This window comes from Hetaerina americana, unplaced genomic scaffold (assembly GCF_022747635.1).
Source record: "Hetaerina americana unplaced genomic scaffold, ioHetAmer1.1.p SCAF_200, whole genome shotgun sequence".
NCBI lineage: Eukaryota > Metazoa > Arthropoda > Insecta > Odonata > Calopterygidae > Hetaerina > Hetaerina americana.
This window is the reverse complement of record NW_027286765.1, coordinates 321521-339768: the sequence shown is the minus strand read 5'-3', so window position 1 is coordinate 339768 and position 18248 is coordinate 321521. Positions and strand designations below refer to the sequence as shown.

The 18248-nt window shown below is 34.4% G+C and overlaps 1 protein-coding gene across 1 annotated transcript; it reads right to left on the bottom strand.

Annotated features, from left to right (window-relative positions):
* Window positions 1–1118: 1118 nt before the first annotated feature.
* On the bottom strand, window positions 1119–12520 carry LOC139688596 (uncharacterized). Its single transcript, XM_071586139.1, has 7 exons — window positions 12290–12520; window positions 11942–12112; window positions 11124–11333; window positions 10476–10688; window positions 6421–6544; window positions 2708–2817; window positions 1119–1256 (listed from the first exon to the last, which is right to left on the bottom strand). Exons 1-7 carry the CDS (start codon window positions 12422–12424, stop codon window positions 1119–1121), a joined length of 1101 nt encoding a protein of 366 aa, XP_071442240.1. The 5' UTR covers window positions 12425–12520.
* Between the last annotated feature and the right edge of the window lie 5728 nt (window positions 12521–18248).

The window sequence follows — 18248 nt, the reverse complement described above, 5'->3', positions numbered from 1 at the left end:
AGTTAACAAATATTAAGCCATACCCTGATTTATGTGAAATTCACCTATTAGCAAGGTATTAAAAAGGGAAGAGAGTCAAATTTTCTTGTCATTCCAAAAATAGTTTTCAAGGGGGACATCTGGTACCTTTTAAGGATAAGACAGGGCAGGTGAATGGCAGACGTTGTCCAGAGGTATACATGAGTGGACATGATCTGAAGGCACTCTTCCTCTCTGACCCTTATTGACCAACCGACTAACTCAGACCTTGTCCCACCTATATATCCACCTGACTCCCTAATCTGAGGCAACGTGAGCATAGGGAGGCAGGATAGTCCAAGAAGGATAATCGCCTGGATTATATACCAGGGAATGTACCTCCAGGTCACATTCTGTGACCATTCTTTTATTAAGCTCATAAGTGGATAAAACATATCATGACACATAAGTATAACAACCTTTTCCCCTAGTCAGGGATGCAATTACAGCTTGATTATTGTAATAAATTATTACATTTGTATCGGGGTCCGCAATGCTGATTTTATTATGGGCTGCAAATAAGGCCAATAATGTCTCTGTCTCCATAATTGGTCTCTAATGCGCTATGGCCCATATTTCGGTAGTTTAAAACATCGGGATCATCCATGCCACCTGGAATGGGGTGGCGTCACTGAACACATCTAAAATGTACTTATAATTGGAATACACTCTGGATCCCTGCCATTAATTATCATCCCATAGGCACTCCAGCCACGTGATGGACTTACTCCCTTACCGTGTCCTGGACTAAGAATAGGGTGGAGTTTCAAATTGTAGGTTATCCAGGCAATATATGCCGCTGCCTTGGATATATCCTTTTGTTAGATTCACTGGACCACATCAATAATGTATCTGATCCACTTTAACACGTATTTTGTCAAGCTGGGCAACATTAATGTAGTGTCCATATGAACCTCCTGATATTTTATTCTCACTGATGGCTTTAACGAGCTCTTTTCAAGATCAAGCAATATTCCTAGGTCCACTTTATGAACTGAAGTATTTGTTTCACCAATGTTGTTTGGTCACTACGCAACAGGATTAGCCAATCATCCAGATATGCTATCATGACTACCTGGAGTTTCTCCTACAGTTCACTTCTAATTGCCTGCACCTTCCATTGCATAATGGCGGGTGTCAATGTAAGACCCATTGGGAGTCTCATCCAAATGTAAAGGATTCCCTGGTGATAAACCCCCTAAAAATGGCGGTGCTGTTGGGTATCTGCCAAAAGGCATCTTTTATATCCAATTTAATCAATTGGATATTGTTGGGAATTGCCTCTAGATTCTGTGCGGCTGAGTGGAGGGTGAACTTTGGAGTTTGGATATACATGATGGATGGAAAGGGGAAAAGTCCCAATTTGACTCAGTGATATCATCCTTTTCAACAAAATCGAACTATGCAGAGGCTGACAAAAAAATTCGCAGTTCACTGGTTTTTTCTTTATTTATTTATAATATTTTCTGCATGTCTTTTTGATTCTTTATTATGTTTAAATATCGTACTGTAAATGAAAAATGTTTTAAAAAAACCTTAGTTTTGTGTCTAAAAATCGTAATATAATTGCTAAAAAAGTATTCTTCAAATTCATGATGCTGTCGTAATTACATTAATTTTTCAGATGATGTAAATATATTACATCATTATTAAATACAATATTATATTTAAAAATAAAAAAACTGCATATGGATATCTTAACAAATAACTTCATAATGGTTTTTTTTCTAAGGTGATACATTTTCTCAAATTACCCTTCGCATTTCTCACTAGTACCCCTGAGATCCCCGCCGCACTAAGAGGGTTAATTATTGTTATCATGATATACATAATTATGCTGAGATTTGTCACTTTATCAATAATTTTTTAATTAAAGAAATTACATAAAAAGGATAATAATGTCACTTTGTTACAAAGTTGAAATTAAAGTTTTACAATCCTTTCCTTAGAGAGAAATAAGCTCTAGGATCTTACATTTTTATGATAATTTTGCAGAGTGTGTCTTCATGTGTGAGATTAGATGACAACGCTGAATGAATGCTTTTGAACAGACATTGCACTTGTGAGGCCTTTCACCAGTGTGTGTCTTCATGTGACTCTTCAGATGATGAGTCAGAGCAAAAGCTTTAAAACAAATGACACACTTGTGTGGCTTTTCACCAGAGTGTGTAATCATGTGTGACTTCAGATGACTTCTCTGAGTGAATGCTTTTGAACAGATGTTGCACTTGTGTGGCCTTAGATCAGTATGTTTCAATATGTGATCCTTAAGAAAACATTTACTAGCAAATGCTTTTAAACATACATCACATTTGTATCTCTTTCCATCAGTATGTGTCAACATGTGCCTCTTAAGGCTACTATTAAGAGCAAATCCTTTGCTACATATTTCACACATGTGTGGCTTTTCTCCAGTGTGTGTCAAAATGTGCCTCTGTAAATGTATCTTTCCAGCAAAACCTTTTAAACACAATGCACATTGGAATGGCCTTTCCGCAGTATGTGTTGACATGTGGATTTTGAGTTTACTTAAATATGGAAAGTTTTTGGAGCAGAATTCACATTGGTGCTTCTTCTTAAGAGGATGCACCAATTTGATATGACTTTTAAGGTGTTCTTTTCTCTTAAATACCTCCAAACAAACATCACATTTGAATTGCATCACCTTGTTATGGTGCACATGCATTACATGATCTTTGAGAAGGTCCTTTTGGTCAAATACCTTGTTGCAAATTTTACACACATTTGGTTGAGTGGCTGAAGCATTTTCTCCTGCATTATCTTGTTTTTGGTAATCATCTGAAACATTTGAAGGATAAGGTAAGGTTGATATTCATTTAATAATATATTCCTGCAATTAAAGAATTATTTAAACCAGTTTGGATAAACGTATTAATGTAAATAAATTATTATAGGTATTCATGTACACATCATTTCCTGTAAAAAGTCATTGTATGTATGTTAGTAACTTCAGCTGTGCTGAAATCCTAGGAACAAAGCATCTGTCATTAACTAAAGCTGACCTGAATTATGCCTGTGTATAAGGGCTTCTCTGGTTTCGCACCAGGTCAGGTTGGGTAGCACCAACATTTCGACAGCTAATTTCGCCATTGTCTTCAGGGTGAAGTGACATTGCCGGGATTGTGCCCAGTATTTATATGTTTAGCGTGGAGTCCGCTATCTTGTGATTGCCAGAGCCTGCATCCTGTTTGTGTGCACCATATTGAAAAAGATTGGCAGAATCCTTAAGAAACATAAGGTGGAGACAATACATAAACCTCAGAGCAAGTTGAAATCCTTCGTATCCACCGTGAAGGATGACCGGAATCTAAAAAGAGCTGGAGTTTACAAAACACCCTGCGAGTGTGGGAGATCATACATTGGGGAAACTGGGAGAACAGTGGAAAAGCAACTCATTGAACACAAGAGAAATATCCAACTCTGCTACCCCAAGAAATTGGTGGTGGAAGAACATTGCATCGAATTGGAACATAGAATAGAATTCTCCAAGATAAAGGTCCTTTGTCCGGCCAATGGATACTGGGACCGGATTGTCAATGAAAGAGTCCACATAAGATTGAACAAGAACCTGGTAACTTGAGACAATGGATTCCAGATTAGTAATGCATTGAAACCTGTACTCAAAAAGATCACGGAATCGAGAGAACAAGCATCTTAAGCAATCACGAGTGGGCAGACTCAAGAGCAAACATAAATACTGGGCACATTCGTGGTAATGTCAATTCACCCTGAAGACGATGGCAAAGTTAGGTGTCGAAATGTTGGTGCTACCCAACCTAACCTGGTGCAAAACCCGAGAAGCCTTCATCCACAGTATTTGCCAGGAAAGCCTCAGATCATTCGGAATCATGCCTTCTAGCACATTTTGTTTTACCTTCGTCAGAGTCAATATGCTTTTCTCAGGGTAGGGGAAGTGGAGAAATGATGTCATGCTATTATTTTTCAAAAACTGCATCATAAAGAGAAGGGTATAAGCCCAATTTGGCCGCAATAAGGTAGGAAAATCTTTCTTTTCATATGCAAATCTTCAGAAAAAATCCACCAAAAAGAAACGCAAGGAAATTCCAGACATTTAACAGAGTTGATCAATGGTTCTGTGATGATCTTCACCAAAGAGTGTATTGATTTTGTCAATATTTTCATCAGCTACTGATGTTGAAGTGTAGCCTGAATTGGGTTGGTCTTTTGAATTGAATTGGTTCTCAAAAGTATAAATCATTCATAGACTCCGGGTTTCCTTAGAAGAGATTGGCATATCAAGTCTTGAGCATTACTAATGGTTGCACTGGTATTTCATCCAACACGAAATAAAATTATACTGCTGTATTTTACTCTGAATAGTCCATCATCATGTTTTCTGCCAAAATGAAAAAAAATTGTTCCACTGAAACAGCTCTTATTGACTACTTCATGCCAATTTCTGTTACCTTTGGGTCCTTGTTTGTGTATCTCAAAATTTTACCCTTTCTGTTGTTACGTCAATTGCTTACTTCATCCATCATGCTTAATCAAGAAGCACCTTATCCTTTCTAAGTACATAAAGTATGTACTATGAGTCACTCACAATATCTTCAATATCTCCCCAATAAATGAGAGATAAAAACTAGGTTATTTACCTTGGTAATATTTTATTGATAAGATTTAAACTGATATTGCTGAGCAAAAAAGGAATATAGCATGGCCTTGAAGTAAAATGAACTCGGGTTTTTTATTGCAAATAAACAACCAATAAAGGAAAATAGCTAATAAAAGGGTTTATAATTGTCTCGCATCACTGTTCCACATGGGTTTACTTAGTGTTACCCTGATATTAAAACCGTTATTTTTTATACAAGGACTTCAAGAAAGATCAAGAAGAACATTTCTGAAGTAGTAAATAGCATACAGGAAAGGAAATATATCATTTAAAGAATGATATATTTTTCTCTGTGAAGAGAATGTTTAAAATCAGGGAAATTTCATATTGCTGCATATAATGTAAGGAAGAAAATAAATCAATAACAATGGATATGACATAATTAAGAAAAAAATAAGATTTAGACTAAGAAAATGTGAGTATGCAGCAGTTAACATTAAGTTGGGCAATTAATTAGTTTTAATTATCATACATATCTCAGGGTTTCCAGATGATTTGAAATATTCAATAATTGTGTTGGGAACATAAATTGAACATCTTTCTTAGCTAAAATATAATGAATTACTTAGTGGCAAATTGTTTTTGCAACTTATTATGATGAATTATAATTAACTCTTTATGTATTTTTCAGAAGATATTTAATTAAAATTATTTTTAGTTGCATTAAAAAAAACTAATTAATCACATTTTCACACCAAATTTTTGCAGCATTAAAGGTATCTTGTATATGTATTAGCTTATCTTGATAACTTATTGACAAGATCAATGGTGAGGTGGTGCTGTGTAATGACCTTCTTAAATTCAATTATTTCAAAAAATTATTTTCCTTAGTTTTGATTTGGTTTCATTGAATGACTTATGTACACTTTCACAGACTTAATTAAAAAATATCAACTTTCGGCAAAATTTAATCAAGTTACTAAAGCAAATTGTCTATTTTGCCATACCAAATTATCCCATGAGGACCTTAGGGTAAAATTAAAAGGCACTAAACTAACTAACATCTTAGGATCATAGATTTTTGTGGCATTCAGATGAAAGACTTCTCCTTCTCAGGATATCACCATGCAGGTTCTTTCTCTGACAGCAGTTTAGCCTGTGTTTCAATGAGCAACTTCAGGTTTAAGTACACCAGATCAGGTAACTTTGCCATGAAGATGCTCATTGAAACACAGGCACAACTGTTTTCAGAAAAAAAACCTGTAGGAGGACATCCCGAGATGGAGTCTTAATCCCATCTTAATTTTTCATTAAAAGAATTGTGCAGACATTACAAATACATCAAAAAATTTTGCATGTCAATTTTTTATAAAGCTTAATATTTCTCACAAATGCTTTGGTGAAAGGTTAAAACCAGATATTGAAATGGGGAATGGTTGTTTTGGGTTATTTAAGTTATCATTCCTAACTGATAAAATCTAAAATAAGAATATTCAATCAAAAGAAAAGGCTTAAAAATACAGAAAGGTTAATAAAAGATCTTATTTGAGTAGCTTAATAAATAATATTAAATATATTAATAAATAATTCTAAATACAATGATAATATTACCATTTTTTTGCAATTTATCATACTATTTTAAATGGCCTTTCAGTTATTTTGAAAACAATTTTCAAAAAGTAACTCAGATTTTCCAAAATACCTTAGTAGTACTGCAGGGGTAAATCACCGATAGTTGTATTAAAACTATTGGTGATTAACCCTTCAATCCCACTAGTGTCAGCAGAGTCCTTAGCTTTCCTTACCTTGTTCCTGCAACATATTCCCTCCCAGTCTTACTTCCATCTGAGGAATGTCAGCATCACAATCTTCCTTAATATGAACTTCTTCTTCAGGGGGCATATATATTTCTGCATATTCCAAAGGATCCTGCAAGATCAAAGAAAAAATATCACAGATTTTCAGGATATCATGAAAAATATTTTTGCTAAACATGGTTTTTTTGAAATGAAGAAAAAAAATTGTTAACTTGTATGCATTATATTAACATAATAAATATTTTAGCTGATAGGTCTTGAATAAAATCCCCTAAGTAATTATTTGCTCGATTGTATCATTTTGTTGACAATCCAAAGAAGACCACTGTAGAGGTACCGTATTTCATACTAATTGTTCTAATATTTACCTTATTTGGAAAGTAATTAAAACTTATCACAGAAATTTTTCATGCCAGATTCCATTCTCACAGCTACTATTAACCATTCCAATTTAATTGTAGTTAACCATACTAAAACCTTTTGGTAATTCTGCCAACATTGTCTATGCCTAACACATTATTTAACTTAATCTGCTTTAAAGCCCTTTCTATGTCATCATCGGATATGACTGGACCTTAGCTATCTTCCTCACTGTAAGCTTACTTTTTCATGTATAAACTTGGTTACCTAAGTTCTTAACCATTCAGTTCTTTTTATATTCTTCCCAAGTTTCTTGGATATTTTCTGTCTGAGCATTCTTTATCTGACCCAAGTTCTCTTACTGTGTAATGAAAGTTCTTTAACAGACAGTTTTTCATATTAATCCTTTCAATTCCCTTGGATCTTTTCTATCTCAATTTTCTGACTCAATTTATCTCTGATTATTTGAATAGATCTTTCCTTCTTACTTTTTGATGATGATTTACCCTCGCTAAATAGTACTCAAATTTTGCCCATCTTCTGAAGAATTAATGTGTACTTGCATAATCCTGAGAGCCCTTATTTTATATGCTACCAAAAATTCAGAAAACCAATAACCTCCAAAATGTAATGTGCAGAGTCAATACCAGCCGTACTCTTATAAATGGGCGAAGGATGGATGAGGGAAAAAAGAGAAGATATAAGCAGTAAATCTATAAAAACTTAATAAATGAGTATAAAACCAATAAGAAATAAAATAAAAAAAATTAAAAATAATTGAAATAATTAGATACCATAAATGACAAGAACAATGAAATGGCAAATGCAAATAAATCATGTAGTATCTACCTTGGACAATATAGCATTGACCCTTGCTACTCCCAAGCAACCACATTCAATCAGGGCTTACAAGAAGTTCCCTCTGCACCAGTGGCCCAAAAGTAACACATAATTAAATAATAAAAACAAAAAAAAATACAAACTGTCTAGCTTGGATGTACTCAGCAGCATTGATCCTTGCTTGTCACATACACTCACACTATCAGGGCTTATTTGAGGTTTCCCTCTGCGTCATGGGCTCACTAATTATACATGGGGACATAAAAATAAAAATTACAACAAATGAAAAATAATTATGAACCCTCTAGCTTGGATAAACTATATAGCATTGATTCTTGCTAGAACCCAGCAATCATATTCAATCAGGGCTAATGAGAGATTCCCTCTGCGCTAGTGGCCCGTCAGTCACACGTAATATAAAAATAAAAAGAAAATAATTACAAACTCTATAGCATGAATGTATTAAGCAGCATTGATCCTTGCTTGTTGCATGTACTCACACTCTATCATGGCTTACGAGAGATTTCCGTCTGCATCAGGGGCTCATTAATCACATAAAATGAAATAAAATTAAAAATTATAATAAATGAAAAATAATCACCTCCCTTCTAGCTTGGATGTACTATATTGCACTCATCCTTGCTTGTCTCAAGCACTTACACTCAATCAGCGCTTACGAGAGCTTCTCTCTGTACCAGTGGCCCATAAGTCATAAGTAATATAATAATAAAAACAATAACTACAAATTATTTGGCTTGGATATATTAAGCACCATCGATCCTTGCTAGTCTCAAGCAATCATACTTTATTAAGGCTGAGGACAGGTTTCCCTCTGCGCCAGTGGCCCACCAATCACTCACTTGCTTGGGTATGCGAAGATGCCTTAACCCTTGCAAAACTTACTCAATCACCCACAGGTCTACACAAGGAATCTCTTCTGATGTTATGTACTGTGACTTGACCTTTGTGAAAGGGTAAGAGGAGTGCCGGGAAGCTCTTGCAGAGTAACACCATTACCATTAAGCATAGAAAAATATTGCAAGACCTCAATTTTTGAAGGGTCTTTGTAAAATGCAGTGAATGTGCATGCCTATAGCGCCTACATATGCCAATCTATTTATGGGTACAATTAAACATAAGTTCTCCCATCATAGAAACACTCAAACCCCACTGTCATGTCTTTTTCTTCATCTTTTCCAGTATCTTTCAATTTATCTATATCTGACTCTGATATAACTTTCCAAGCTATCAACATTCACACATTGAAAAATAATTTTAACTCAGTCTGAACGAATCTTACCAACTATCAACAATGAATTGATTTCAACTGTGGCCTCCCATCATATACAAAATCTTTCATCTTCTTCTCGCTCTGTCTGTGGCTTCTGTTTCTACAAGAACACTTCCCCTTAGATAAAAATACATGGACCAGCTACTTTACTGTCACATAAAAAATGGTTACCCTCAAATACTGCTGAAGAGTAAAATTCTCAAACCTTGAACCCGATATACTCCTCTCATTGAACCACACTGCCTGAAAAGCCCTCACCTTATCATCACTTCTTTTTCCAAATACCATAAAAATAAACAATCTGTAAAGTTAGCCTTTATTGTAATTTCTGCCTTGCCCAGTATGTCAGTCAATTAAACACAACCCTTTCCCTCTTCATCATAACCAATACCATTCTACCAAAACCATCATGATCCTTAATTATCCTATCCTTAATAATCTTGCTTCCCACAACCAATCTTCTGATGACCACTTCTCTGATAAGGTGATTGAAAACCCTTTCAAAACTGGCAAGTAGCAGACAGGTAAGAACTGAGAGATGGCGCATATCTGAGTGCTCCTGTCATTTAAGGCCTTCCAGCCTAGCCAAGCCCACTGAATGCATCAAATACCTGGCTACAAATAATAAATTCATGTTTCAGGGAAAGAACAAATAATATGTTTTCTATGTAGAGATACTAAAAAGAATAAAGAGGAGGAACCACTAAGTCATCCTAGCAAACACCTAGCATGCCCACAATTCTGGCTTACCTGAACAGTCTTTACTTTGCAAAAGATGTCTATTTCCTGTTCTGATAATTAAATCCTGCAATAATTTTCACACAAACCTAATACATGTCATGCTACATAATAGCCATTATCTATCCTAACACTTTGATTTTCTATAGAATCCTGGGAATATCTTATCTCCTCTTAAAAAACTGACAAATCACTACATTAACTTGTTTGAATACACCACCTTTATCATGAGCAGTAATTCAATACTTTTGCCATTTTCATTTGAATAGAATTGCATATGCAGACAATTGCAATAATGCTATTCAGAAAAACCAGTAATCTTGTTTATAAACACTAATACCATCAAGTAAATTGCATGATATTTACAGCAAATTTACAGTAAATACAGATTGCTGGTTGGCGCACAATAACTGATGTCCTGCTGTTTCTGCAACTTGGAGAGCACTGTAACTGGTTTTGAAGCATAGCTTAGAGTCCCTCCTACTTACCAACAGTGACTCAATTCCAATCCTTTCAATAGGAGTGGCATGGGATATGTGATTGCATTACTTTTGGAATACACTGTGTATATATATGGGAGAACATTTAAAGAGAGACTCATCCTGCATCTTATCGAATGAGGGCATTATGGTTATAAATTTGACCTCATATATAAGATCTGGGAGACAAGGTTTATATTAATTGATCTTTGCCCAATTAGTCTTAAAAAATTGAAATGTTCATCACATCTTTTGATGATAACACTGCTTTAAGCCAGAAAGGAAAATTGGATCAAAAGTATAGATTGATAATTATGCTCCCGAAATGCACTCACCAAATGACTTGAATCTTCATTGTCCAACCAATGACTATCATCTTCATGCACTGATGAGCCAGTATCAATTTTCAAAGGAACAGAGCATCCACTGGTAGTGTCAATTTCTTCTTTGACAATGATCATGTCATCTTGCACATCCACTTCACTGCTGTCGACAGCATCACTGGCAATGGTCACGTCTTCAATCTCTTTCTTGATCTCACCAGGGAGCTAATTCAAAGCATATCAACAATATGAATTAATATGGTTTAATGATGATTTATGGTTTTATGATCTAATATGGTATTATAATTGTATATGTTAAACATTTCAAAGTAAGTGATTCAGGGCAAAAAATCTTTTTGGCCAAACTTTGTTATGTATGTCTTGCTCGAAAATAATTTTGGAATCCATTATTTTGCAAAACAATTAACAATTATGACTTCAGGTGCTTAAATTGAATGCATATACAACTCATTCAATGGAATAAACATTATGATGGTTCACCATTTCAGTGCAGGTTTTTGAAAGGCCAGAGCCATTGAAACCTATTGCACTTCTTCTCCATGCTTAAGAAAAAAGAACTTAAACTTCCAAGACACTATAATATTAATTGTGAAATAGAATTGGTTATGATTGCAATGGATAACTGCTCAATTCACTCACCTGAATATTCACTTCATTGCAATTGTTAACGGCCATAAAATTCATTCCATGGACTGGTGAATATGGGTTCTTCATCTCAACTGATGCTGTACCCACGGAATGTACAGCAGATTCCACGGTACTACTTGAAGACCACACTTTGTCTGATGTACCATCAACCATATGCTCTCTAGGATTATTATTGTCTTGGGTCAGGACATCACTCACCTCCTTATAAACAATAAAAACAGTAATCAAATTCAGTCGGTTTGGTAGGTGATGGTAGCATTCACCCAATACTAAGTCCTTCATGGCATTATGTTAAATTCACCTATTACCGTGGACCCCATTAAGAAGTATAAGGGAATCGAACCCAATCCCACTGTTCGGTAGTGTGAAATTGTCAAATAAGAATGGTTCTTGAATGATTTGAATTATTTTATACATAGATATGACAGGGCGTAATGAAAGGATGTTCAAAAAAATGATCGCATTTACTTTGACATGGAGCGCAGTTATGAACAGTGCGGGAACATGGTCATTGAAGATGCAAGATGATTGAAATAAAAGATAGGATGCTTTTGCATATGTCGGTTTGAGTGGTGAAATGAACAGTAATTTTCACAAAATTACTTTACCAAGCTAACGTGCTCAAATAGTGCACATTTTTGCCACAAATGATAATGCCTGTGATTGATAACAAAGTTATCAATCACAGGCATTATGAGATACGGGAATGAATTGTACAGCATATAAATCAACACAGATGCGACGAAATATATTCTTTTGGGGCAAGATATGATTTTGTTACATCGTTCAAATTAACGGATGCAACTGACCTCTTGTCGATTAGTTAACCAGCCTTCCGTCACAGGATTGAACCCCTTTTGGATACGATTGTAGTAAACAAACAGACACTCTTCACATCGATGCTTAAATAGCCGGAATTCCGTAAGCTTCTCGATGCAGTTCGAACAAATCAACCAGGGATAATTTGCATCCTCCACAACCTGATAAAATACATCAAAACATTATTTTGACATTATAATGCTGAAATCTACTCTAGTCTATTAATCACTATAGTTTTCCCCAATACCTTACGTATTCCATGAACTAATTGCTTTTAAGTACAACGAAGATCTTCAAAAAATATTTTAGAAAGGACATCACACACACAATTCACTTACTTTTACATTTATCAAATCCTCTATAGTGTTTTCCAACATAAATTCCGATTTATTATTCTTATCGAAAATGTTTATCAGAACCCCACCACTGTTTAAACACAATCTGCATACCACAAAATCAATTTTATCACACATTATGAACGTTTTAGATTACGTCGGATGATTGACCGGAGAATATAACGTTAAATATATAAACATCTGTCAAAAATTACGTGAAATATTTCGATTATTCACACAATACAACATCAGAAATGCTTCGACAACTTGAGATTGGCATTTCATTCTTCTTATTTTTTCTCCAACACAGCAGTTCATGTGCAAGAGCAAAAGGGTCGATAAAAATGACCGACTCTTTGGAGGAAGAGGATCACAATTCCGCATATTACACAAGTAGACGAATCCCACTCGGTGATTCACGTCTAATCCAGTAACAAAGTAAATTTAAGGCGGAATAAGTGTGTGTGTAAATAGATTTGAGCAGAATGGAGTGTCACAGGTGTCGGACACGGATTAACTGAAGTACCTAACGGTAAATATATGATAACATCGTTCCCAATTTACTTGAATTACTGTTCAAAATTGATAAAAAACCTTAGTAAACAAAAAAAACTCCCCAGCTGGGCACTTGCGTTTGGTTCTTCATCTGTTCATTTTATTTCTGCGGTATTTCTTGTAAATCAAAGCAATGATACGAGTAGAGTCGATCTGAATCTGGGTCAGAACATATGAACATATTTCGGAATTATTAGACGTATCACGAAACATTGACAGTTAAAATTACATAAAGATTATTTTGAGATCTTCATTATCTGATTAACCATGACAAACAACGTTCAATGTTAACTTGACATTGATTCAAATCGTCAGAAAAAGATTCAGTTCGTCAAAGTCCCGTTCCTACGGGTCGAAGATTTATTTTGATGTGTATTCAGGTAGGAACAGAATGAAGAGACGGTTACATGGAACTTGTAATATTTTTAATACACTATATGTCTACGGCGCACAATAACTTTCGCTTGTATAAATACTGGGTTATTCTTACATTTAGCAATCATCAGCAAAACGTATCTGAATCTTTTGATCAAGGGCTTTCAAATGAATAATCGGAACATATTAGACCTTTTTAGTTTTTTCGATTTGTATATAATACCAAAGAATGCCGGTCATTCTTCACTAACTAATAAAATTATATAAAACGGAATTATTTTTCCTCCCCTTAATTACTAGATTACATTGAAATACCCAGACATATATCTGATCGGATTAAGATTCTTTTTTCCATATCACTCAATTCCATTGAAGAGTGTGACAGATGAAGTACGGAATGCAATTGTCCAGCTGTTGAGTTGTTTACTTTGAGTTTTCGGCTGTTAAAATAAACTTTAGTTCTATTTCAAGTAAACTGTGACATATTGCAGAATTATTTAGGGTTAGATTGTAAAGTAAATCATTCGGAGTAGTCTAAAACTTTCATAATGTGCGATAAAGCCGAATTTGAAGTGTGCAGATTGTGTTTAAACAATCGTGGACTGTTGATCAATGTTTTCGGCGAGAATAGTAAATTACAAATCATGCTGCAAAAGACTGTAGAAGATTTAATAGATTTCAAAGTAAGTTTAGTTGTCTGTGTTCAGTGCTTAGAATGTTATATGTGTAAAAAATCTTATATGAGATAGAAGTTCGTTTGTATATCGCGTATACTCTTTTGTAAAATAATGGTGATATTAAGACCAGAAGTTTAGTGCGTTATTTGGTGAATATCTGTTTATGAAATATTTAATCAGGTTGTGCAGGATGAAAGTCATCCCTGGTTGGTGTTTTCTTCCTGCATGGAGTTACTGACTGAATACCGGCTATTTAAGCGTCGATGTAGCGAGTGTTTGTCTGTTTTCTATGATCGCATGAAAAAGGGGTGCAATATTACGACGAAAGACTTGATAACCAATCGAGAAGAGGTCAGTTGTATTTATTAAATTGAACTATATCAACGACGAATACTATATTCCTCTATGAAAACGAATCTGCGGGAAAAGAATTTTGTCATCACCTAGGTCATGATTAATGCCAGTTATTAATAAGTGTGCGAAGATACCCAATCCTAGAAAGGGGCAAGATGAAAGTTTCTAAATTTTATATTCTAGGAAAATTTGTCACAAGAGATAATTTTCCTCGTTGTAAAAAGTTAAAAAAAACGGAAATGTATTCTATAAAATTAATGCATTAAATTGAACAATATCAAAAACGAATACAGCTTTGAGCTAGAGGGAATCTTTCATTGCATCCTCTCTGAAATGGATTTTGAAGTGTTTTCTTGAACATAATAAGTAATCTTACTAATAACCTTCTGAGTTACCTTGAATAATTTTTCCTTGTATTCGAATGCCTTTTTTGGTTTTGGTTAGTCATTGCCAAGTTTGTTGATGACTATCCGCTGTCTCTCTCCTGCAGAACTCAATTTCTTTCTCCCTACATGCATTAGTTGCGCATAAACCATAGTCTCCCTCGTCATCACCATCTCTTCCATTGCACAGTATTGCATATCTCTCTGCAGTCACTATCAAGGGTTTCCCTGAGTGAAACAACGATTTAGCAGGGTACGTAAACAACGTTATAGCAGGGCATTTGCATTTCGTTTTTCTTTTGTTACACTCAATTGAGTTGTGATGCTATGGATTGAAATGGAAATGAATGATCTTAATCCGATCCTAATATTTGGGGCTATTTCAATGTAATCTACTAATTAGGTAAATGAAAAATCTACCATTTAATACATGTTAATCATGCGATGAAGTATGATAGGCATTTTTTGATATAAAGTGGAAAACGAAAAAACTAATTACTTGGTGAATGTTCTGTTCATTCTTTCGACAGATCTGGGAAATATCTTAAACACACAATTTAAAGAGCTAGCAAAATATTCTTTTTAACTTGCTTTAACATCTATTAAATCCTCTATTTTCTTTTCTAAGCATGAAGTGTAAATTAGTCTTCTCTCCGAAACATCGATAAAAACTTCACGAGTGTTTAAAACCATCTGCAGAGTTAAAATACGGCTTTAGCGGATATTCTGATCGTTTTCAAGTCTACAGAAGAATTGAACTAAAAACCAACTATAGAAGTACACGGCCGTTTTTCAGACATTACTTCACGCAGCATTTAAAGTTTTAAATATTGTAATAACACATAAAATACCTAGCCCGTCTGCTGGCCACGTGCATTTCGTTCTTCATTTGTTAGGAAGTTGTTTTGAATGCAAAAGGAATGGGTTGGTGTAAAAAAGAGAGGATCTTATTCCAGATCACACATATGAAAACCTTTCTCGCAATTACTTAGATTTCATTCAATGCGGAGTCTTGGAAAATCGGAATCCGCCTTTCCTAAGGTATTTTTGATCTTTTTTAGTATCAATGAAATCATAGAATTGGCGAATAAATAAATGAAGGAAAACATTGCTGTTCCGTTCTTTCATTTCAAAGATCCGTGTCAAAAGGTTTACAATAACCATTGTTTACGAGGCAAACATTCAAGATTAACCAAAAATAAAGGCATCTATCAGCCGTCGTAATTCTAGAGTAATGAAATTAAATTATAAGTTCTACTGTGCCAATTTTTCACGAGGCTTCTTTAAGAATACTCGTCAAAATAATTATTCGATAGAATTTGATGAACTGCTCTAATAGTTAAAAACTAGTAATGGGCCTAGGAAAATCTGGGAGGTAGAGTATCTTAAGGATTATATCATAGAGCCATTATACTATTATTATCTTGAGCTAATGGAAAAGTCTGATCGTTTGAACTACCATAATAACGAACAACTAGCTTTGATTATACGAATATGGGTGGGAATAGTATCTAAGGGATATATCACAGATAGGAAAGAAAGCTATTCCACATACTGTCCATGTCTGAAACTGCTATCAGGGGCGCATAGGGAAAGAAGAGTCAGTATAAGCAGCTTTAGGAGAACGACTATGACATGCCGTCTAATTTATTGTCACCTGTCCTGCGAAACGTATGATAGGCGTTCATTGGAGCCTTATGTATTATGAATGTGGAGAAAAATGTTGGAGGTTAAGCAGACATGACTGAAAACGGATAAAAATGGGCAAATAAGGGAGGAGTTTGGGGATTGCTTGGGAGAAATCCAAAGGATGGATCATAAATGAATTTTAATGATGCATGAAATCGTTCATTCACTTATTATTCAAAATAAACGTAATTTCATTTTAATATTAACACAGAACTGCCTTTAAAACTTTGATTTATAGCAGGTTTTTGCTGGAGTAAACAGGTCAAGAAAAATCTAAATATAATAATATTTTAGCTTTTGCTCTAAAGGTATGACTTTTTAGGTAACCATATACTATTTTAAACTCTTGCTATTTCAAGAGTTTGATTTGTTGATAAGAATGATTACACTCAATTAACACGTGACTTTGGACTTGCCTCTTTATAATTAACGAAAACCCGGATTTAATTAATTCACAATACAAACGTCACATATTTTGCAAATGACTGAGTACAAACATATTACCAAATACTTAGGAAAATAACTATCAATTTAAATGGTCTAAATAAAAACAAACAACAGAGCACTTCAAACTTTGCTTTTTATTATTATTTCAAATCATTTGACCTTCGTCTAACACTCGTTGTAATTTAAAAAATCTATGCCATGGTTTTGTTTCAACTTCATATGTTAAAATTTATTAACTGCAAAAAAATGACGTATTAAGTAATTTATGCTTGGTTCATTAAGACATTTAAAAGGTAACTTATGCCATAAATGATTTCATGAATATTTTTTTCACTCTGAATAGTGACGCTTTTTAGAAAATGTTTTATCCGAAATCTCAGCTGTGTTATCACAACATCACTTTAAAAGGATTAAACTTGGGGGTTAACGTATAAATAATAAATAAGGTTAACTCTAATACTACGGAATTGTAATATTATTTTTAAATTGTCGTTTTTAGGTAACCATATACTATTTTAAACTCTTGCTATTTCAAGAGTTTTATTTGTTGATAAGAATGATTACACTCAATTAAGTGAGAGATTAAATAATTATAAGATGAGGAAATTTATTTGAATTTGGTGATCACTTGGAGCCAAAAGATAACCAGATTGACTCTACACCTCGCACTTAGTAATCGATTCAGAACGACCGACCCATCGATATGTAGTCGGCCATCTTGGAATCTATTGCTTACGAGTTTTTAATGTTGCCGTTTTTAAGTGCTACGAAGATGCCTCGACAAGAAAGTTTAAAGTGTAGATTATGTCTTGGCCGTGGTGGTCGGTTGACAAATATTTTTAGTGAAAAAGACGATGCTGAGCAGTTGGTACGGGAAGCAATAGAAGAGTTATTGGAATTGAAAGTAAGCTATCCATTGAATGTTTACGTTTTCACCAAGACGCTTTTATGGTAATTTTACCATAAATTTGTCGGTATTTACCTGTTTTGTGTCAATAAAAAGCCTTTGCATCACTATGTTAATAATAAGAGTCCTTTTGAGAGAAGATGTGTGGGGTTTATTAGCTTGATAATCTTGTTTTCGTAGGTAGTGATGGATAGAATCAACCCGTGGTTTATTTGCTATCAGTGCTTTAAAATACTGACCGATTTCTATATGTTCAAGCAGCAATGCTACGAAAACAATCTTACGTTGGAGAGGCAAACGGAATACAAACTGGAAGAGGGAAATATTTGCCGCGAAAAGGTGAGTTGTCTCCAAGTTATGTTTTTATTTTATAATGTCCGTGGTAACAATATCCGTTACGAATTTAGTCATATTGTTTAATAAACGTGTTCATATTAAATAGATTTCATCCCAAGTGTACAAATGCCTAAATGGCTAATAACCAAATGGCAAATACGGGCATCGACTTAAAAGTTGTGAATATTGTTCGCATTAACGATGTTCGTGAGAAAAATTTGAATACTTGTATGTTTATT